Source organism: Chaetodon trifascialis, chromosome 10 (genome assembly GCF_039877785.1).
Source record: "Chaetodon trifascialis isolate fChaTrf1 chromosome 10, fChaTrf1.hap1, whole genome shotgun sequence".
In the NCBI taxonomy this organism is placed as follows: Eukaryota; Metazoa; Chordata; class Actinopteri; order Chaetodontiformes; family Chaetodontidae; genus Chaetodon; species Chaetodon trifascialis.
In genome coordinates, this window is record NC_092065.1 from 25,520,364 (window position 1) to 25,544,515 (window position 24,152).

The 24,152-nt window shown below is 42.8% G+C and overlaps 1 protein-coding gene across 1 annotated transcript in view; it reads right to left on the bottom strand.

Moving 5' to 3' along the window:
* The window catches only part of cdh13 (cadherin 13, H-cadherin (heart)), a 244,259-nt gene that overhangs the window by 26,173 nt on the left and 193,934 nt on the right, over positions 1 to 24,152 (bottom strand). The window contains exon 12 of the mRNA XM_070971981.1: positions 9,509 to 9,651. Coding sequence (XP_070828082.1) covers positions 9,509 to 9,651 — 143 coding nt within the window. The remainder of the gene's footprint in view (positions 1 to 9,508; positions 9,652 to 24,152) is intronic.

A 24,152-nucleotide genomic window follows, 5' to 3' on the forward strand; every position in this document is an offset into this window, starting at 1 on the left:
CTATGGCCCTCTGCGTAGGAGAGCACGCAGCGACGTGCATTGCGCCGATGGAGCTCAGCACTGCCACCTATCAGTGCGACACGGTACTGTCTGCCTCAGCCGGAGCATTTTCACTGCGCATTCATGGCCAATATAAAGAGAGACAGCAACGGGCGTGCGCCAGCTTCCTGCATCAGTCAGTGTGTGTGGCACAGCTCATCCCTTCTCCCATGTGTTTGAACAGGAAATGCGTAAAATTAGCGATTTTGACCATAGAAATGTTGAAATCATACAGAAAACAAATTTACAGAACAGTCATGAGCTTAAGTCCAAATTTCCTCCTTAGAAACCACAGCAAGTTTTTTTTTAAGTTATATTTTAACAGGTGAGACACGGCCTCCCCTGACTGCACGTCACTGGAATATGGCATGAGTTGAATATAATATTTGTTAGTCTAGCACAACTTTAACTTTAAAACAAACAAAAACAAATAAATAAAACAGCTTGTAGTAAGAAAAAATGCTGCAAAACACTTTCAGGCATGACATTTACAGGAGACGTTGCTTAACTTGACATTTTTTACATTTTTTATTCAATCATATTTCTTGATTTTTTACCCCTCTTTCAGTACAGAGGGGGTTGATACTTAATGGCATCTGAATCAATGCAATGGGTGAAGTCAGTATTTTAACCCACAAAGGAGCGTTATATCCTCCTGAGAACTGAGGAAAAAGTATCCTTCAATTTATTTATTTTTTTTTTTTGTGATTTCCTGCCTCTTTGGAGCTAAAACAACTCACAATTTTGAATTTTGTAAAAATGTTTTTTGTTCAGATTTTACAGCATGTCCACTGTAGTGAACTAACAGAACGATTTTACCATAACACAACGAAATCATAACGGGCTGACAAGAAAACAAGAATGTCAGTCCATTTTTTAAATGAACCTGAACATGTGGCCTGTATCTTTTGTTGAACTACTGCACTAAATTGACATTATTAAACATTCATAACATTGCTATTATTTTTCTTAACAAAAAGTTTAATTGAACTCTTACTCCAATTTATGATTGCTGATATGTTCATAAACAAGAAAATATATGATTACCATAGTTAAAAAAACAATATCTTAACAATATTTGACTTATCTTTTCTCTTTTCCTGGCGTTTGCGTTTTGCTGCAGTCTCCACTTTGTCTCAGCATGAAAACAAAGTTCTCCTCATCCCACCCAAACACATGAGATATCACTGGAAAGGCCAGGATGTCCTCCACTGAGCACACCAGGACTTAGCTGGGTAGCTCAAATGAGTCAAAAGATATAGACCAAAACCAAATGTCCACTACAGAGGACACAAATGAATAGGCTGGGTCTCAGGAGGATAAGCCATTTCACTTTCCTCTGGTCAGTACATTTCATGGAAAGAGCAGCTTCTTCTACCATGGTGTGCACTCACTGTCAAGCTGAAGGATACAGTATTCTTTTGGGTTTTTGGTATTTTCCAGTTCCTCTCTATCTGTCTAAGTCCCAGACCTTGTTAAAACTCCCTTCAGATAACCCACTTCATTCTGTCCCATCACTCATCAGTCTCCTCAGGGCTTCTGCAAACACTATCACATGACACCCTGCTAATCTGATTGGCTGATCAGAACTGTAAATGAAACCAGCCAGAGCCAATTACAATAGGCACAAGTCATTAAGAGAGATGACTTCAGGGAGAGACGTGGTGCTGGGGACAGGTGCATCGCTGCTAGTCTGGCAAATTACTTTCAGAATAGAGTTTGGGTTATCAGTCGCTGGCTATTACACCAAGTGATGGGAGGGGGAGGGTATTGATACGGCTTAAAGCAGACTTACACTGCAAGCTATTCTGCACTAATTAAACACCAAAATTGCCTTCCTTGGAAGATTTCTTGTTTTGGTCTGCTCCCAGAGCTTGGTACAGGATTTTTTACTGAGATAAGGTGTCAGATGAAAATGAATAATCCAAGTGAAACAACTTTAATTAGTAAGTTTGTTAAACTCACACTAGTCACTGCACTTAAGGAGGATCAAATGGCCTACTGGGCCAGTCTGAAACATAAAAAGCTGCAGTGTACCTGTTTTACTCAGATTTTACTGTAGTTTGCTTTCCGTTGTGCAAACAGCAATACACCAAAATTAATTAAAAAATGATTAAAGGCCCAATACAGGCACCTGTTTTCTCCCGAATTTGTGCTCCTAATTCCCTGATTGTCTGTCGGCCTCTTTCACAGAGGACATCTTAACATGTCAGAGTAGAAGAAGCACAGGTGTAAATAATAAAAATGAAGGATGGCTGAATTCCATTCAGCTGCTTTGGTTTCGGGGTCCATCCTAGCTGTCAAGACTTTAGTTATTTGATCTTGATTTGTGAACCTATCTAATTTATTTTAAGAGTTTGCACTCCCGCTTTTATTTTGAAAGGGTTCGTATGATTTCCGGTGTTACGGCAGTTTTGTCGGTTATTTGACAGAAGTACACGGCCCATTGGTAAGCTAACTGCTAACAATGAGTAACATAAATATATTGCGTTGGTATTCATTTCATTGCTAGGCAGTCTTAGAAGGGTGATATGAGACTGTTGGGTGTGAGATAATGTTGTTGACTACTCCCGATTAGCGCCGCTAGCTCGCGGTTAGTATCGCCGGTTAGCATCGCCGGTTAGCATGTTAAGCTAACGCCGTTAGCCTTCTAAGCTAGCGTTTAGCTGGCTGTTGTTAGCATTTAGTTTAAATGTTAATTGCTAATGTTTATACTGTGATTAATCATTTGGGTCTACTGTGTGCAGTTCAGTTCATGGCTTTAATTCATAGGAGTATATTTGAATGATAAATATTAAAAAAGTCAATTTGTTTACATTAAAAAGTATTAGTAAAAGGTAAAAAAGTTACTATATGTAACATGTTATTTTTGAATTCATTCTAGGTTTATGACCTGTGTTGCCTGTGACAACTATGTCGCCTGAGGTCCCTTTGTTATAAAAATAAAAGAAGACAAAGGATAACACGAGTTATGCCCACTGTGTGCTTCCTGTCAAGCCTTTTCGGAGGGCTAAGAAGTTAAAAGTCCGAACACTAGCTGACTGTCACAGTTAAACATCATTAATGTTAGTAACACCTGTGTTGCTCCTACTATAACACTGGGCAGATCCCAATTCCCTTAATTGCATTCATGTTTCCTTCACTTGCATCTTTTCCATCCATTTTCATTGTAATCCTTTCCACTGAAGATGAGAGGAGAGATGCAAAGATATGAGGAGAGAGGAAACGAGAAAACACAGTTTTGGAGAAATTAAACGTCATTTCCTCCGAACCGTCATCGTCACTGGCCGTCATTATACAGAGAACGTTTCCATACCCAGATCACATCTTAGCACCAGGTGTAAACTGGGTGACCTGATTGTTGTTACTGTATGTGCCAGTTCTAACATGAAAGCTTCGTCATATTGAGGCCTTTACAGCAACTGTGTGATTAAAAACCCTCCTGGTTCGGCACACCACACTCCCACCACCGCCACCACACAGCCCAGACAGATAAATACACACGACATGCACAGATGGTGCCTTAAAGTCTTCATCAGGTATGAAGCCTCTGACAGATTTCCACTCTTGCTCAAATTACATACTTTCCTGAAAGAAATTGTCCATCGTGTTTGCCTAATTCCATCGTTTGACTTCATCCATCAGTCTCCATCTCCACTACCCACTCATCTCATTTCATTTTGATCCCTGTCATTAGAACTGCTCCTAAAGCTGTCCATATCTACACAGAGGACGCCCTTGTGGAAAGTCCTGTGCTGGATGAGGAGGCGGGGGGCTCTTTTTAAATTTTAATCATATTGAATATGCTCACTTTCCACATAACCAGTAGTTTCAGTATTTTACAAAATAAGTACCCTGGTATCACTGCATTCAGACTGAGGCTCTCTTGCTGAGTGGGTAGTGTTTATTTTAGTGTGCCAGGCGCAGCGATAACTTCTGATCTGTGGATGAATCAGTATTCCAAGGACACTAGAGGCAGGGCCTGATAACAGCCAACGAGAGAGAGAGAGACGCTTCTTGCCTGGCAAAACGGAACAAAGGTATTCTTTAATCACAGATGTAACGCAAACCTGTTTACAAGGTGGCGACTTCCCCCAGAGGTTCCCCGACAAGTAGAGAAATGAAAGAGAAAGGCAGTCAGAGAGGGACAGGAAGAGAGAGACAGCGCTGGGAGGTGCAAGCGCTAAAGTGGGAAAGACGCCGTGTATTTGGGGTTAATGAGGCAGTGCAGCAAGACGGGGGAGGACACAGAAGGCAAGACAGTGTTGAGCTGTGATCCATCCAGAGCATATCCCATTACACTGCCATTATCCTGGGTCAAGATGCGTCGATTTCCAGCTCTACAGCCTGCCCCCACCCTGGCATCACCCCAGCCCGCTGCTACACAGGGTCATAATTGATTGGTTGGGCAAGAACACGTTTCATCACAGTAGTTAACCTGCTTTCCTTGGTGGCTGTCTCTATGAAGGGATTGACAAGAGGGAGACAGAAATGGAGTGAAAGCAACCTTAAGAGGAGAAAGGGGTGAGTAAACACTTCCAGCACTCAAGTGCTGTCTCCCAAAGCCTCTGATCTTCTTATGCTGGACGACATCACACACGTCATGAAGACGGCAAGCTGTGACTGGTAGGGGTCCAGCATATAGTCTGTCATGTCGGATAAGTCACGGCTAGGATTTATGACCCTGTAATCGCCTATTCTGACACAGCGACCATTGCAACAGACTGGCATAAGTCTCACTTTCCTCCAGAAACATTTCACTTGAGTTCTTTGTCATATCGTTCTGATCATTTTCACCTTTCACTTCTCTCTCTACCTTGACACTCGAGCTTGTCTCATCATGTTTCTCATTTTGTCGCCTCCACATTGAGCCTTCTGTGACTATATTTCCCATCTATTAGACACAGTCACCCCTTCAGCTCTTGCTATCTTGACTCTAGTATAATGGATTCTTTGGAAAGTTACAGAGGGCAGTCACTGCTGATTTCCCAGCATTCTCTAACTGCTAACAGCTGATCCCCTATTAATCAAATATTGATTCATTAATAACTAAATCAGGGTGCGTTTTAAAGCTGGAGCTGAAGAGCTAAAAGACTGTTCTACTCTATTCTATTCTTGGCCTGAGGATCTGAGCGCGCTGGACTGACACATTGGCTCATCATGCTTTATTATTTCCCTGCTGCAGTTTGAGGCGGCCTGATCACAGTCTTCTAAAGACACAACATGAGCCTATCTCTCTGCATTTAGCCTGCCGGGCTGCCTCACAGTGTGCTGGGGACATGACAGACACTTAGCAGTAAATCCATTGTATCTGGGCTGGCCTGAAACAGGGAAATTACTCAGCCCATTACTGCAATGAGCAGCACACTGGTTCCCAGCACTTAGTATAGCAATGAGGCAGCACAGCGGCAGACATCACACACAAAGACGGACACATGTAGAGACACACAAAGGTGCGCACGCGCGCACACACACACGCACGCACACACAGAGGTAATCTCTGCTACTGACAGCTGGCTAACACTGTCAGTCTTTTGCCTCTTTTGAGAGAAGAGATGATGAACCTATTATGCAGACCTGTCACAGAGAGATGGACAGATGCACACATACTGCACAAACATGGAAAGACACACACGCACACACACAGCCCTATTTAATTTTACATCTATCTGAGCACCAAAGAGTTTTGTTCTGCGAGCCATTAGAATTCAGCATCCTCTCTCTCCCTTTGCCTGCTGCTTTTGATTTAAACCAGAGGGGATGTGATCTGACTGTGATGAATGCTGAGGCTTATCACACCGCTCGGTCTGACTCTATGTGTGTGTAATACTTAATATTCCCGTAATTAACAAAGCTCTCTTTGTCTGTGTGAAGGTTGTCTCACTGTGATACAGATACATACACACACAAACACCGTCAGCTCTGGTCCAAATGGAGGTCTCTCCTCCGTACGTCCATGTGTTCAAAGCAAACACTGCTCGACTCCGTCGTGCATAACTTAGGAGTTTTTAATCGGAGGATTGGTGGCAGCAGACACTGAAGACTGCATGTGTGTGTGGATGTGTGTGCGCAACCGTATTTCATACAACTGGGGCCTTCATAATGTATTCATGCCTCCCAATGACAAATGGCTCCCACCAGGAGGCGGTTTAACATTTAAATGAGGAGCAGGAGAAAACATTGAACCACAACATAATGTAGTGAGTGGATACGCCGGGGCAGGCTAGGGAGGCACTGCGTGTACCAGGACAAAGACATTAAAAACCAGGATGAACACACAACTACGATCCCGCCACACACCAACACACTGATCTGCCAACACTGAATACAAACACTAATGTGAAGGAAAGGGAAGGGGGTAAGATGCGGGAACAGCTGGTGTCCCGGTGGGGAATCAGAGAGCAGAAGAGAATTAGTTGGCGTGCAAAACCAGAAGCCACTGCTGAGAGTTTATATAAACAGCCCATCAAGCCCTCTGCTCAGGTTGGAACTCAAAAATCTCCTCAAACAATATTGCTCCAACAAAATGCCAGGTGCAGCTGCCCAGGCAAAACTGGGCCGTGACTTTTCAGCCATTAACTCAGACACACATGATGCGAGGAGGGAGACAATGTCCAGAAATAAACCTAACCCTGATATCAACATTATTATTTCTTCACTGCCTTGTCACACCCCCAGATCTTCTCCTCTTCCCTTCTCTTCACTTTTCCTTTCTTTTTTTCTTTCCCCTTTTGTCCTTTGTGCTATTTGCGTCTACCGTCTTTGTCTCTCTTCCCTGATCCCAACTTCCTTCCTTCCCTCCCTGTAGTATGTCCGCTCCATCGTTCACCATCTGTTGCTGCCTGGAGAGCTGCTCCAGCTGACCTGCCCTCACCGAGAGCTGCAGTCAATCTGTTGCTAACCATGCAAAACATTCACCAAGAGTATACTTCCCGTTTCAAGCTAGTACATAAGGTCAAATTGGCTTAAACTGGCCATGGGACAGCCCATGACAAAGGACAAAATCCTTATTCCTGACACACTCTCAGGCCTTCAGTTACGCACAAGAGTTAAGATTACTGGCAAATATTCAGCGGGGAAAAATCTAATTTCATGGTTGATAGTCGATTTTTAGGATCGTGTGTGATGAAATATACCTAGAAAAACTGCACATCAATGTAATGCAGACCTCTCTGTAACCTCCCTTAAAGATCTGTTTCTTTCAATCAATTTTCTTTTTATTCCAGAACATGCTTTCCCAATTCTCCTTTATGTACAGGTACTTGTCATATGCCTCTCCTCTGACCTCCTCCCTTTCCGTTTGACAAAAGTCTATTCCTCTCACCTTCCTCCTCTCCAGCGCAGCATAGACATGTATTCATCTGATGTCTCCACTTAAAGATGAAGATCTAAGGGTCAGCTGATACCCTGTTTGTAGTCTACACAGGTGGGTTATCATACAATCACTGCACAGATCGCTGTGGAGAAGGAGCAAATTTGTCCTGTCATTGACAGCGCGTGCAGCGAAAGAGGCGAGGCGGGGGTCGAGCCAATATCGGTATTCTGCTCACATTTCAGCCATGCACACACACCACATGCACAGGCATCAATACAGGTTGGGTGTTAAAGATCGGGGTGCAGGAACTTCATGGCTCTCCTTGCTTATGTCTGCGTAGGTAGAATAGAGGGCTAGAGTCAACATGGACAGTCTAACCTTACCTCTTAGACATAAATAGACAGGCTGTGGACGGCACGGCTGGTCGGTCCATCCCTTTATTCTGACTTCTCATCTAGCGCCATCATCAGGTCAAAATTAAAATTTGTCCAATAATTTGGTTAACAAGTAGGCTACCTGCAAAACTGATGACAACTTCAGATGTACTTCTACAACCGTGTTTAGTATCAGTCAGCTAAAACTGAACTGGGGAACATGGTAAACACTAAATCTGCCTAACGTAAGCATGCTAGCGTTGCGATTGTAATGTATGCTATCGTTCTGATGTTAGAATTTAGCTCAAAGTTTTGCTTTACACTTGGATTCTTGATTAACAAATGAGATGTAATGTATTAATCAGTGTGTTCTGGAGATATTGAAAGGTGGATTTTGTGTTCTTTAGACAGAGTCCGACCAGCTTTTTCCTCTGGTCTTCGTGCTAAGCTAAGCTGTTGCTGGTCTCAGCTTCATGTTTACCAAAATGTTAAAGTATATCTTTAATGTAGATATACTGTGTAAGAGTTTCAATGAGTACCTTGAAACTTTATACATCAAGCTGTACAGTTTCTTCTCAGCCTGGCTCTTCTTCTGGCTCCAACACTAAACTTACACCTCCCGTCCTGCCCACTCGTAATCTTCATTTATCCTCTCCACCTGTTCCTTTCCCACTTCCCTGGTTCTATATCTCTCTCCTGTTATCTCCTCTTATGTCCCTTCCTTTCTCTTCTTCCCCTGACCCTTCCACTCCCTCCACTTTCTCCCCCTCATCATGACTCCTCTTTCAAACGCTCATCTTTCCAAGGCTGCCAAATTCTCCAGCACAACAGTGCTATTCTGCTGCCTACTAATAGAATCTTTCAGTTCCTCTAATGGATCTGTCAGAATCTCCCTGAGCACAGGAGACCAGATAGATTGATAGGGAGAGAGACAGAGAGCAAGAGGGAGAGAGAGAGAGATGGGGGGGACAAAGGGACAAAGAGACAGAGAGACACAGGGAAGGGAGAAGCCAAGAGAAAAGGGAGAGATGTGCTGGGGCTCTTGACACTTTCATCTGTGCCTCGGAAAGTCTCAGAGCAGCAGCTCCACTGACACTGCCAACCAGCCACCATATGGTCTGACAGAAACAGTGCCACTTAAGGCCATCCCATTGTCACCACAGGATAACGGCAGTTTCACTGTGGCTAGGTGAAACTAACAGACAGGGTCAGTCCTTTCCAAGAATGCACAGGCAGGCCTTGTTTCTGCTTTTTCTTCCTGTTTACTTCAACGATTCTGCACGGCGCTCACCATCCGTGAATTCTTTGTATAATGCAAATGAGATTAATCTATGGTAGGAGGTAAAGTGGAATCTTTATCACACCTTTACCCTGAAAAACACTTCACACTTTGCATCAGGTTGAAGTTGAAGTAGTTGATGTGAGCTTTATATTTTTGTTGACGGTGGTGTCATTGTATTACACTTTTTATTTAAACAGTACAAATGGGACATTCGTACTGTTTTTATTTTTGTCACTTTATCGACCAGGCCTATCACTGTCCAGACAAACAGCGCAGCATTTATTTGATCCAAACAAACCTTTAACACTCTTTGTGCATCAAATGGTGGTTTTCAGTGAATTATCTACCAGGCATCAGTTTTGGTATTTCAAACCCCTTCAGTAGCAAAATTGACTCATATTTATGTAAAGGTTTCACACATTATTTATAATATGTCACATACTGTGTGTGTCTCATTATCTTTCATCATTTTCATGCAGTGGGGTATCTGACACTCACCGTTATCTGTGGCTATGAAGACAGCTGTGTATTTATTGTCATGGACATATGGCGACTCACGGTCCAGCGCGGCCGAAGTGTTGACAGTCCCTCTGACCGGGTTCACACTCAGCCAGGCTGCTGGGTCTCGCAGAACAGCATACCTGAGAGAAAATAAGCGAAATATGTAACCATATAAGCACCAGAACATCAACTACACTCTGTCTTGCAGACAAGTTGTTTTACTATTTATTTTGGTCCTTTATTTTTTCAGTTCCTTGCATCCCTCTGACAGACAGCCCCATAGACACACACAGACAAGAGATTCGATGTATTTGTAGGATACATTGTATGACTCCACTGGACACCTGATGCCTGCTAAGAAAACATATAGAAAAAATAATACAACTGTAATTTATGCTTTTTGGGTGAAAACATAAATACAAATGAGCAACAACACCAGCTACCAATTACATGGAAAGAAAAAAAAAAAAGGTGAAAACAAGACTAACTAATCTAAAGCACATCAGAGACTGAGACTGTGACAGTACAGCTATCAATGAGACAGAAGGACATAATGTTATGGTCAAAAGCATTTCATTTCATTTAAGGTTTGTCAATGATATGTTCAGTGAAAGAAAGCAGACGCTGTGTTGTCTGTTAAAGATGGTGCTGAATGAAAAAGAAAATGCTGTGAAAGTAGGCCCACAGTTACTTCCTGTGCATAGGCTCTGACGCTGAGTGCATGCATGCGTAGCTGACTGCAACAGCAGCAGCTCCCGTTGGCCTGAGGTTTAAAGATGATGGAGGACCTCTCCGAAAATCTTGCGGGCAAACGGCCAAGCGAGCAACGCCTTGAAAACAAGCCAAAGAGCAGATCACGACCCTGTTAATGTGGTCACTCAGCCGGCCACTGATGACTAGTGGATGGTGATTGGAAGGGACTTGCATCTGTGTTAATGTCATAAGTGATTGATTTAGGAGCTCTAGTGCACTACTTTGCTGTGTACACACAAGAATGTGCGCACACACACATACACATTATAAGCAAAAGTATTTCTAAGTTGTTTTTATATGTTCAGTGGCGCATCACTCATATGTGCACAGAATGCACACGTGCAGCTAGAAGTTCCTCAGACGCACACACACACACACACACACACACACACACACACACACACACACGCGAGATGACAGACTTTCTTCTCCACAAGGCCGTTCGTTGCCAAAGTGCTCAGCAGTAGACAAATTGTCTTTGAAATGGAACTCCTCAGCTAACAGAGCGCGACAAAGCCTTGGGAAATGGCTTTGCAATCAACCTCTGCTCACACCTTTCCCCTCACGCTCTCACTCACACACACTTTCCCTGGCAGTGATTACCACCGTTAACCAACACGCATGTTTTATTGTAACAGAAGAGGCAATGCACTATTAATAACGACGCGTATATATCATTATGTGCATGGTTTCTTTCTGCACACCTCCCTCTTTGTTACACATACATACATAAGCAAACACACATAGAGCACCCACGTGAGTCCTGAGGCCGGCTAAGCCAATAAAACAGAGTCAGGCTCACGCATTATTAACCTTCACATGGCTCACTCCTCCTATCACGAACTTCACTATCAGACACACACAATGACCGCTGTGTTACATGTTAAAGATATGTACACGGACTGAAAAAATGAAAGTGGGATAAATCTCATTGTATGTTCCAAAATATCTAATTATTCAGTTTAATGACAAAGTGTATGGGGTACCTCTGTATCTGAATCCAGACATCAACGGCAACTATACAACTGAAAATGTGCTATGTAATATCTCGTTCTAACTTTTTATACTCTGCTATGTCTTTCCCAGTGACGCCCTCGTGTCTAAATCCCTCAATGTTAGCCAGGGATTGAACTGGCCTGTATTCATTCCTACAATCTTCCCTTAAATGTTCATTTTCATCCCACATAACCTCTCAGATTCACTCTGAAGCTCAAACCCTGGGAACCTCTGTCAGACATGTGGGTTACTCCACATCTGACAGCCAAACACAATGGAGCTACACAGACTGTTGAGTTAAATATCAGGGTGTGTTTTATCCAACAGCAGAAGTTCTGAAGAAGTGAAATGCTTCTGTTTGCTTTAGTGCAGGCTCAAAGGTAACCAGTAAATGAGTCAGATCCGCTGTTCCTTCCCTCTGTGAAAACATGGGGACAGTCCATTAGAGCCCTTTAAAGGGCAAATTAGAAAGACATTAAAAAGCCATTAGGAATATTCATATCTGGTTATACATGGTTATCTCCAAAACCAGAGAAGGCCAAAACAAATGAGACACAAAGACAATGATCACACGTGTCATCATTTAGCCACAAATACACACATCCACTTTAAGCATGCACACACAAAAGCAAGCAAAAAGCAAAAGTGGGCTGTATATTCTGCTTGCATTGCGCAATAATTCTCAGGACAGCGAGGTGATTTGTCCAGATTTTTGCTTGAGTGGCAGAAAGTGCCACATCGTGAGGCAAACACTGTGACCCCAATGTTAGAGAGCAGACCGTTATATTGCTCTTTCCACTGCACTGCAGAGCTACACCCTCAGGGGCTACTCTGAGTTGCTAGAGCTGCATTCACAGCCCAGGCAGGGCTTGTGTGTGTGTGTGTGTGTGTGTGTGTGTGTGTGTGTGTGTGTGTGTGTGTGTGTGTGTGTGTGTGTATAAGAGTGTATGTTTTGGTAAGGGATTGCCCTCTGTTGTAAGAGGACGCAGAAAAATGTGGTTGGAGCTGGCAGGAGTCCAGTGTCTGACTATCAAGGTGTCTCATTAAAGGTGACTTTTTAAAAAAAGAAGCTATCATTTCAGGTTTATTAAAAGAAATAGGTGAGTTTAAATGATCTGTAAGCATTTTATCTTTTTTGTTATAATTAAAAACATGCAATTCTGCAGAGGGTCTGGTATTTATCTGCGCAGAAAACACCGCAAAAATCTTTCAGAGCACAAAAAAACTGAGTCTTAACCAATACTTATTGAGGATGTAACAAACGTATTTTGACAGCTAATCCAATGTCGCTCTTGTGAATGTGCTGAGACAGATGAGCTCCATCTCGCTCTGATCTGAGTCTTGTTCTTCAGTTGTCTCAGATAACTCAAAGGGATCTGGGAGCAGGAGGGAGAATGAAGCTTGTTGCCTGCTTATAATGCACCAGGAGCAACATGCTGGCATTTATTGTGTGCATCTGTGTGTGTTTTTGTGTCAATAGCAGGTGTGGGTGGGACACACAGACTAAGAGAGAGACACAATTTGATTTGTGGTAAGAGCTCATTTAGAGAGAAGATAAAAGCTGAGTAGTGAGTGCTGTAAAGGAGAGCTCTTTGCATAAATGCTGATTATTGCTCTTGTTTGTTTAAGATATGCACCTCTTCCAAGCAGTAGTGACATAGAGTGGTTGTTCATGCTGGTTCTTGTTTGAATGCACATAGGTGACTAATAACAAAGGCGGGTCTCTGATGAGGTCAGAGTTGGACAATTTACTTTTCTAATAAAAGGTTTTGCCATGAAAGTGCTTTTCAATTTGCTTCATTTGATACCGATCAGAGCGCATGTGCTGGTTGTTGTGACTCTTCTTTGTAAATCATGTCTCTGTGGAGACACTCAATCACATGATCTTAAATGGTTTGTCACATAATCTTAACTGACTTAAACCCTTCTTGCATAATGATGGGACTTTCATAGTACTTTACATCTTCAGTATAGAGAGACATGTGAGACATTAGACAACACAGAGACTGTCCTCATGCTGAAAAATGACAGAATTGGGAATTTGCTAAAATGCATAAATGACCTACATGTTTGTTGGTGTTGTCCTAATGAGATCCTCTTGTGGTCATGTGAGTAATGACGGTCCATTATAAGTAGCATAAGGAAGAAGTGAAGTGGATGATTATGTGTGCAAAGCGTGTGACCGTGATGGAGGCGGCAGTCTGTATTGGTCCCTTGGTCAAAATGTTGGTGACTCACAAGAGACAGATTTTAAAAAGAATGGTGGGGCATACATTTCCCATGATACAACTCAACAGCATCTTTCATGAGACCCTTCCTGCCTCCTAAAAATCCACTGCTTTCAAACGCCACATACCCAGGTTTCACATTTAAGTCAAGGTAACCCTGATGACATCATTATGACATCACCACAGTTATTTTCCCAGAGGCCATACAGCTGTTTTCACAGGCTGAGCAGTGCTCCTCATCTCGGGTAAATTGAACCTTGTGTCAAACGATGGCTTCCCCCTTGTGACCATGGTCTTTTTCTAACCCAAATCAAGAAGTCTGAGTGGCATAAACGTTTGGTCAGTTGGGGCCAGAATTCCACAATCCACTGATAATGACACACATAGGCACACACACATTTGTATTACCTTATTATTGGCTAACATGTTAGCAAACAGTTGCCTGTTTAGGCATCCACTACACTCTCTATAGCTCTGGGATTGTCACAATTTTCCATGATAAATAATCCTTGCTCTCATTGTTTGTATACAAAATAAAATATTGATTAGTGCATTGATTAGTCCACCTGACCAATGGTGACAAAAAGGAACTGGGCCCCTGGGCGCCGCTGTCGGCTGGCAGCCCACCGCTCCTGGTCTGCCGCGGAGGAACGACATTCCAGGATGAGTCAAACGCGGAGAAATAATTTCACAAAAGCATGACGTGTGCATGTAGTGTGTGCATGTTTGTGTCGTGATAATAAAAGTATGTCTCTTCTTCTTCTTCTTCAAACAATGTCACTGAGATATGAGGACTTCCTCTGAACACTATAGCAAACACGTCGGCTGCTGTGGTTTTGGTAATGCTGGTGGCACCTGTTGCAGTAGTAACACCATCTATTTCATGCATATTAGATACATCAGTTATATATAAACATGACTGTGGGTGTTAAAAATAATAACAGCATCTGACCTTCAATTATTCCCCTTTATACTGGGAAGGGAAATTGCACAGGCTCATACCAACTGCTCACAGCTCAGTTTAATGTCCAGATCAGGTTAGAGTCCAAGTGAAACTCCCATAGCATATGCTGAATTTATCCATCTCTCCCTTACAGCGCAGCTTGTTTTTCTGCTGAGCCTGTGTGGATTTCAAGGGGGGAGATGGACATTCATGCCCTCACCTCCCTCTCTGAATGTGCATCGTCGTGTTTCACAATAGAGCCATAACGATCGAGGGCTATTGGTCAGGTCATGCATACGCTAATTTTACGAGGTAAATTGGATTGGGGTAGTGGAGCATTGGTTCTCAACTGCAGGCTCTGGAGCCCCTCCAGGGATCTGTGAGATGATTTCAGAGCCAAAGGGCGATTTATGTAATGTAAAAAGAAATGATGATGAAGATGCCAGTGCTTAGTCTTTATAGTATTGTTTCACTTGTAATCTTTGTATAATCTTACCTTAATTTTATCCTACATTTTGGCTTACTGAACAATCAGACGAAATTGGATGAGAGACGACCGTTCTTTTAATGACAGAGTTCATGTGATGGGTAGTGTGACCGGAAAGGCCAGAAGCTAAACTGCTGTTTGGCTGATTAAAATGCCCAGCAGCGAGGACTGTGATGCGTAATGAGACAGAAATGAGTGTCAACAACACAGGTGCAAAAAGTGATTCCCACGTGGTTCTGTGAGGCTTTAGAGAATAATGATTGAACGCTCTGAAGGGGAAAGCAGCCAATCTGAATATCTGAATGGCTATAAGTACGTATATATTAAGAGAGAGGAAGGTCACATATCTCTGCTCTGTTTGTTTAGCAAACTCTGCTTTCTCTCATGTATAACCCCGTTGGCAGATACACACCACCAGCACTACACAAGAGCTTAGTCCTGCTATTTTAAGTGTCAGTGTTGCCCATTTCCACTTTTCTGCAGTGCGCTGCAACTTAGACAAGTGTACACTCATACACTTGGATGGCAATAGCAGCATATTACAGGAAAATGTATTATGCATTCCCCCCACCCCCCCATTTTTTTCTGACTTTCTCTCTTTCTGTCCTCGCTCTCTGTTGGCTCTTACTTTATCTTGCTGCCTTTATCTGTCTCTCTATCACTGTCGTCTCTCTCTCCTGCCAGCAAGATCTTCCAGTGATTGGAGTCTAACTTACTGAGAGAAAGGAGAAGGCACAGAGCCAATGCTAACAGTGTGCTTCTATCAGAGAGCTGCTGAATGTGTGTGAGCAATAGATATGAGAGCATCAATCAAGAGACGTGCAGTGAAAGTACAGGGGTTGTGCCGACTTGCGTCTGGCCGTAACAACTGTACACTTAATCCAAATTCGTGGCCAGCAATGCAAGAGGAGGAGAAAAGAAAGAGGGGGAGGGCAGAGGGGGGAGGGTGAAATCAGGAGATGGATCGAGAATAAACGAGACAGGGACGTCTGAGACTGGAACTGCGAATAAGTGTGTACTGAAAACGAATTCTCTCCCCACTCATCTCCTCTCAGCTTTGCTTCATCTCCGGTGGTGTCACCTGAGTCCAGTTTTACAAACCTATACCCACCCCACATCCACAAAGGTCAATGCCAGAACTGTCCCACTGCCCGCAAACTCTAAATCAATTTTGGACAAAATCTGACCCATTTATGACTTGACCTGTCCTCTATTTAAATGGGCTCAGAGGGCCCAGAGAATTATGGGTACTACGATCAATGTTAATAATAGGTCACATAATGACCTGCATGTGAGAGCTGTCACTCATAATGACAAACCCACAGAGATCTGACTACGGATCATTACAGCATCTTTCAGCTTATGGCTTTGGTGTAAGGCTCATAATTTGTTTCACATTCACTGTACTCCTACCTACCTGCTCAGCACCCAACAGCAGACAGATAATGTGAGCATTTACCTGATGAACAGAGTGAAACGAGTTGGTTGAGTTGGTGGAGACCAAAAACAAGATACAAGTGGAAAATATTAAACTTGGCCAAAAACAGGATTCCAAATGTTCCACCCGTGACATGAATGACAGATCTGATCACTGCCAATCTAGTCAACACATGCTAATCCAGCAGGCACGTAGCATCTCTGTTTCAGAAGCGTATCTATGCTGTGCTCCATGGAGAATATGTGTGCACAAGGCAGATCAAGCAAGACTGGAAGTCAGACACAGGAACAGTGTAGAGAATCCAGTAAACTTTCAAAATAAAGCACCCTGTGCAGACTCCCAACCATACCTCAACAATAAATGCAATTAAAACAGACAAAAGTTAATGAATAAATAAACTATGAAGCTTATTATCATGGTAGAAGCACAAAAATCAAGGGAAAATGACTGAGTGAGCAAGTCAACAAAGCTGGGCAGGCAGAACAGTCCTCCTCTTCTGAAACACAACCAGTGAGGATTGGAGACATGTGGAGGATGGAGCAAATACACATGGCATACACGATGTCATGGATATGCACCTGATGGAAATCTCGGGTAATGTCAACTTAAAACGTGATGAACATGACAACATTGTATTGACAACTTGAAAATAAATCAAAGAGCTAAAGGTGAACCTAAAACAGCTTCTTCTTTATACGTTTCTCCTGTTTATTTCACCTTCAGACCACCCACTTACAAATAATTCCCTGAAAGGAGCATGAACCAGTGACCCAATTCATTGCAGGACTCTGGTACCAGGTGGTCATTTGGCAAGGTAACAAAACCTCCCATTGAACTGGTGAAAAGCAATAGAAACAACCACTGCTTTTCACTGTGTGCACATCACTGAGCTAAAGTGGTGAATTAACTGCAAAATAAGTAAGAGAGCAAGAATATTTGCACTGATAAATTTGGACACATGTTGAAAACTCTGTCTTTATTCTTTTGCCTTCTTTTCCAAGAGACAGAGAAAGAAAAAGACCAAGAGAATTTGGCTTTGGAGCAATTGTGCTTGAAAAATAAAGGGCTCCTCTGGGGTCGCCTACAAAGACCTCGGTCAGCCACACTGGGCTGGATTTCAACTTTAAACTGAGCTGAGTTTGAGCAAACCACTGCTCCAGGCCATGTGGACAAATCACCCACGTCACACCTGCTCATATTTCTGTTCTGTATCAGCACAGTGCAGCAGGTCTGTACTGGGAAAATAAATGTGACGGCGCTGAGAGAGGGGGAAGCGAATGCTGGCTGGCATTATGTGTGCGAATTAAAGGACAGAAGGTGAAAGTTGAGAGAGGGGACACAGTGGAGAAGTAAAGACCAGTGGCAGCAGAGAGACACCATCCTGTCTGAACGTTACAAGTGACAGAAGCAACTTCACATTTCTTTTCCTTTATTTCGCTTCAATGTCCTCTATGCACAAACTTTGCATAGGTGGCAGCACCGGAGAGGACAGCCTCTTTGCTCTGCCTGTCTTCTCTTTACAGTTACTGATGCAGTGTCCCAGCCTACCTTGGATAAGACCTGGCCAAGAGTGTGACTGAATATCAAACAGCCTTCCTTTGATTTACCTTTTGCACTAACTCAAAAAGCCTCAAAGGCTCTATCCGCCCTCTTCAGGCTCTTGGCTATTGTTTGCGGTTTGCCAGGTAAAGTCTAGAGGAGGCTGTCTGCCAACTCCACTCAACAACTGCAGAGGCTCCACTGAGCACACTGAACAAAGACCCACTGTGTCGACTTAACAGCAACAGCGGAGCGAGCGCAGAGGGGCGGCGGGCTGGAAATCAAAGATGAAAATGAAAGGTTTTCATTGTCAGTATTTGGCAGGAACAGAGAGGAGTATGCAAGGACACTCCTTGGACACACGAATGCACAGAGACAGCATCCATGTACGCGAGTGTATCTGCACATAGACACAAAGTGTCACCAGTGCGTCGTCCTCATTGACTCCAATGTAATTTTCATAAATTAGCAAGCTTGAGTAACACAGCACAGAACAAAAAGTTATTATCATAATAAGGTGCAAAACAGCACTTCTTTGCATCAGTTGAAAACCATAACCCTGTAATTAACAGGAAGAAAAGCAATTTACTCCTGCTTCACAGCACAGCATCCCTCTCTCCCGTTCCTCTTGGCATCTTTTAGGATTGTTTTAATTATTTCCTGGCATACTGACTGTATGACTAAAGCCTCTCCCTGCCCCCGATCGTCGCGTCTCTCTCTCTCTCCCACACACTCTCTCTTCCCTCCTGCACCATGCATTTGGCATGCCTTTACTCAGCTGCTAGAAATGAGGCATAAATCTAAACATCTGATTAGCCTGTGATCAGCCTCTTCACATCCCAGAAGGACAGAGGAAAGAGACAGGAAAAGAGGAGACTGTATGACTCAGCCTGTTTCACTCTGCCGGGCGACATTAGAGTAAAAACCTGCAACTCATATCCTTGAAACTTCCTCAAAGACGGCCCATATTGTGTATTTAGATGATGCAATGCTTCCTAAAACAGTAGCCCCACTAATACAATGCTTACTGACTCCAACGGCCATACAACTCAAAAGAAGAAGAATACAGCAGCAACTGTCATTGGTCATCAATATACACTTCTGTCAACAAGATGTTCCAGAAACTACACACATTAAGCAGCTACTTTGGTGTTCCGCCACCGACGAAGACAAACTGAACATGAGCAGAGGAAGAGAGTTTTCTCTGAAAAGTGGAAGCTAACGATGAGGGCTATTTCCAACAAACAAGCTAGTCAAGCTGAGAAGAGCCACTTGCTAAATGACAAAACGCGTTAATGTTAAAAACAACAGCAAGCTCTCGGTGATGTTTTTCTGCTAGCATTTCATAAGGTTAAACATGCAAACATGCACATCCTCTGTCTTCCTATACTGACAGCTCTCTCTCATCAGGCTTGCTTTGTTTTCAAGCTGAGGCTGGTGGTCATTAAATGTGCACCCACAGCGAGTTGATTTATTAGAATCCAAACTAAATATAAGAAAGTCACCAGCTGGACTTCAATGAGTATTTAGAGCACAGCTGGCGTGCATGGAAAGCTCTGCGCTGTGCATGGGCTGAGAACCAAACACCATCTACTGGTACTCACCTGAGTACCTGTCCAAAAACGTTCTGTGCCCCCGTGACTATAGCTATAGCTATGGGTCAATTATTAATTATTTTATATTTACACTGGTTTCTGATGACAAAGATTCGGGAGCTGTTTCAAATGATTTCACACGATTAGTATCATTAGTTACAATTAGTAACTAGTATGAGTTGAGCATGCGTTACCACAGCCAAAGGTATTGTAGTTCGATTCAAAGCTTTCTCTTTTGACTGCCCTGAGAATGAAAAGTTTGTTTTATCTGCCTTTTTATCTGTTTATTGATATTGTCAGTAATTATTACCAAAATTAGAAATATAGATAAAAATGTTTAGATAAAATAAAACATGAAATATATACTGAAAGTGCTTGTCGTTGTGGACTGACAGGGAGTGACGACAAAAGCTTCACACACTGCGCTGAGATCAACATAGTTACTGCAAAACCAGCCTATAAAACTGCTCGAAAAGCAAAACACAGCACCTGAATCTGATGTGGTCTGTGGTCGTGTGCAGCTTTTCAGAGTTGCTCAGCTGATGTTGTATGAATGACCCAGCTACTGCTGCTTTGACTTGTTTTGCAGGGTTAATTTGCTGATAGACGGAGAGAGAGGAAGACAGACTGGTTGCAGGCAAAATCCATTTAGTTGTACTTGTGCCATTTCTTTGCGGCAAACTTCAGGGCAAACAAATGTTTGTCCGTTCTGCTGCTGTGTGTGTGTGTGTGCATGGCCACTTTGAACTTTGGGCCAACTTGTGGAATCAGTTTGCAAAAGTTCTGCAAGAGTATTATTGCAACCAGAGTATTTAACTGGCCAAGTACATCCAGGCTGGACACATTTGCACTACGGTCTCAGCCAGTCAATCTTCATTAATGGCCGTCTACTTGTATTAACTCATCCCAGTATTATATCCTCCCCAGTGCGCCGTCTCGGTGTGTTTTGCTGTGATCTTTCTCTCGTGTCCCGCATCCTTCCTATCCCTGTCTTTCTTCCTCTGGTTATCTTGCGTAGACAGGCACAATTTCAGGCAGATCTGAAGGAGATCATGCTGTCTGACCCCTCACAGGTCAGCCTTTGTAGCATTCAACACCTCCTGTACTCTGTCATCCTTACAGTCTGTCTGTCTGTCTGTCCGTCCGTCCGTCCGTCCGTCTGTCCATGCGTCAGTCTGTCTCACTGTCTCTTTCCTCATCTTTTCCCTTACCTCTGCTCCTCAAAGCTATCTGCCAGTTTTCACAGCTGACATTCCAGCTCCCCATCCCTCTTCTTTTTAGTCCCATCCCTTTTAACTCGAATATGACCGGAGTGAGAAGGGAAAGCAGACAGGTAGCTGCTGAATAATGGATGACCCGGCAGTTTGAGATTCCCTCTATTTTCAAAAGCAAGGAAAAGAAAATAACTTAAATGTATTTTGGAGAAGTCGTGGTCTGAGGACCTTTGAGCGATGGCTAAAGTGGGACATACAGCACAATGTGAAAGCATATATTTTCAGAAACACAACGGAAATGTTTTTATTTTTATTGCCAGTTTTTTTTTCTCACTCAGACTTTCTGTCCAACTATTGTTCAAAGCACTCTGTGTTATCTGCAGCTTCCCCATGTGGTGGAAATTCTCTGGAAATGTCTGCATTGTTTCGGACTGTTGTCTGGCTTTAGTGGGGAAATGCTGCAAATATTTACTCTGATCGCTTGACAGAAAAAATAATCGAATCATTCACAACATTTACTTCTCCCTCCAACATTAGCATCGACTTTGCACTGATGATATCTCCCATGATTCACTGCTGCACACCAGGTCCTCTCCTTTCCCCATCAAGCATCAGTTGCTTCAGTGTAAATAGTTACTCAACAACTGATGAGAGTCCTGTCACTAGAAATGAGACCTAATTAAAGTAGGCAAACTTTCTTAATGACACTTTAGATTATTTGCTCTCTCTTCACAGCCTACCAGATTGGCACTGGAGCAGCGTGAAGAGTCAAGTTCAAGATAGGATTTGAGAAAATGTCAGAGTAAACTTTGTGGGTAAACTTTATTCCAAATTTGAGGGTACAAATGTACCCTGAAGTGATATATATTCGCTTAATGTCAAGCGCCCACACATCAAGAAAAACACTTCTGAAGTCAGAGGTTTACCAGAGATAAACTTTTGTCAAGAGTGAGTCCAACTCTCTGTGTTTCCCATCCACACCATCGTTCTCTGTCTGATTCTTCTTCTGCATGAGCCATTCTGCTCGACTAAACCAGTCAAAAGGGCAGAAAACTTCTTCAGCAGAAACAAATTCCCCTTGTTAGAGGAAGAATGACGGTACGGACTATCAGGGTCAGTTAGAGCGAAAGTGCTGCGCTGATGCAGGAGGAAATTGTTTTCTTGTTTTTAATCACGCGCTTCACCACTGCTCCAAAATAAGGTAAATTAAAATCATAACTCATTTTGCCCTGAGCACTGTTTAATACATTCAGAATTTAATATTCAAAAAATCTATTAATAGCTGCACCATGTGATTCATGCGAACACTAAATGTTGTGAGAAACATTTCTTTTATCATTAGGATTTAATTACATCTCCTCCAGGAAATCTTTCGCTTCGCATTTTCGACATTATGAAACGAGAGAAGACGAGTCACTTCAGAGCGTTTGCGGTCAGAGTGTAACAGATTTAATAATTTGCTGAAATGTTACACCCTCGCAGGCAAATAACCTGTTTCTCAACAGCATTAAAAAAAAAGGTTACGGAGTGCTGTCTAATAACTTGGATAATGAGACAGCACCGATTAACCCTGCTGAGTTCTGCGTGGCTCTGAGCTAGAAACCAGGCTAATGAGAAGCTTCACAGCAAAGCCTGGTCCTATGCTCACTAGCTTTTGTGGCATACTCCTGCAGTCTGCGACATCAAGTAGAATCAATGGCTGTTCTAAATTAATCTAATACACCTCCAATTAACTTTTCCGTTAATGTTCACGGAGGTAGTAAATTACAGTAAACTGAGCCTTGATGTCAATGCGGTCATCACGTGGAAAACATATGAAGAGTGAAGCTGCAGTGCACCTGCCTGCACACCTGTCTTGCATCAGCTAAATAGTGTTTCAGCATGCACAAACTAAAGCTGCTCTCACGTCGTTTGTCATTTCAGTCTAAGTATTCTTGCCATTGGAGTGAACTTCCCTGTTCTTTATTGCCTGTTTTGTGCCTGCTATTATGATGCCGACTGTGGACAGTAGACCCTTTTCATGACAGACAGTTTGCCTTGTCAGCCCTGGAAAAGCACAGGTGTAGTTAATATGATTAATGGTGGCTAGGTTCCATTTAGTGTTAAAATATTTGTGATTCCAGTCACCAATGCTACACCCAGCGGTTTTACAAACTTTGCGGTTTTGTTTGTGGTTTTTCAATTGCTTTTTTATCAGAATATTTTGGGTAACTCATCTTGAACCCACATCACTTTTTATAATCACACATGATTTGGGACAAGCGATCCAGTCCCTCTGACAGCTGTGCCCCTCTTGTACATTGCATTTCAGGTGGAAACAAGACACAGTGCAGGTAAAAGACGCTCTATTTCTGTATCACTGTGACTTTTAACTCTTTAAACATCCCATCTTAGCACACACCTTGTGTCAAAGTGCATGTGTATATCTCAGTTTTTGTGCATGGATACCCATGATGCCCTTTGGCAGTTTAATTAGCTCAGCTGCTAACTAGCATCAGATGACTTTTCTGTAGAATATAGGATCAACCACCTTTTGTACTTGCTGCTTTGTACTGGCTAAAATGCAGTAATAAATTTAGTTGAAGCAGCATAGAAAATATTTTATTACTCATCTCTCACTGGACGATCCCTTCAGAAATGTCACATGCGACAGATTAACACAGGTTTAGGAACACGGATGACTGCTGCAATTATTGAAATCACTGAGGACCCCAAGTAACAATAGTCCTGTGCAAACAGGGCTTACTGCTCACTGTAATGCAAATTTCAGAAATTGTGTTGCTTAAAACAGCCGGCTACTTTGTGTCCGCATGTTTTCTACACAGACCTGTTATGTAAAATATAAAGAAGGTATTAGTGAGCCTGCTTATGTGCATTAGTCCTCATATGTCAACATACTGGTCCATAAGTTAATGGTGAATTAAAGTAGTCCTGCAAACATACACACACAATCACACCTGTTTGTGTGTTACGGCCTCTGACCAGTGAGTGTGTTCCATGTCAAATGCATTTGACCTTTGCATCCCAGGGGGAAGCTACACTGAGACACACACACACACACATGGTTATGCAGAGAAAGACAAGGAAGGAGACGAAGGGAAACAGATCTCCTCTTTTTTTGCTGTTTCACTCTGTGCGTGCTCACTCCTTATTTCCACCTCTCCAACTGTCTATCTTCCACAATGTCCCCAATCTGTCTCCAGGTCACAGTCATGACACTTCAAAGTCACCGTTACAGGCAAAATGTCAGAGGATGAAACGGGAACAAACTCAGGCACCATGAGATAAATACAGAAACATATGCTGAGAAGAGAGAAGCAGACCAGGAAGGATGAAGTTAGAAGGATGCAGATATATGAAAGAATATCCAAAAGGCAGAGCTCTCCACGGATATAGATAGATGAAACATCACTGACATCTTTGGAGCAGACCTTTATGTGTTATATAG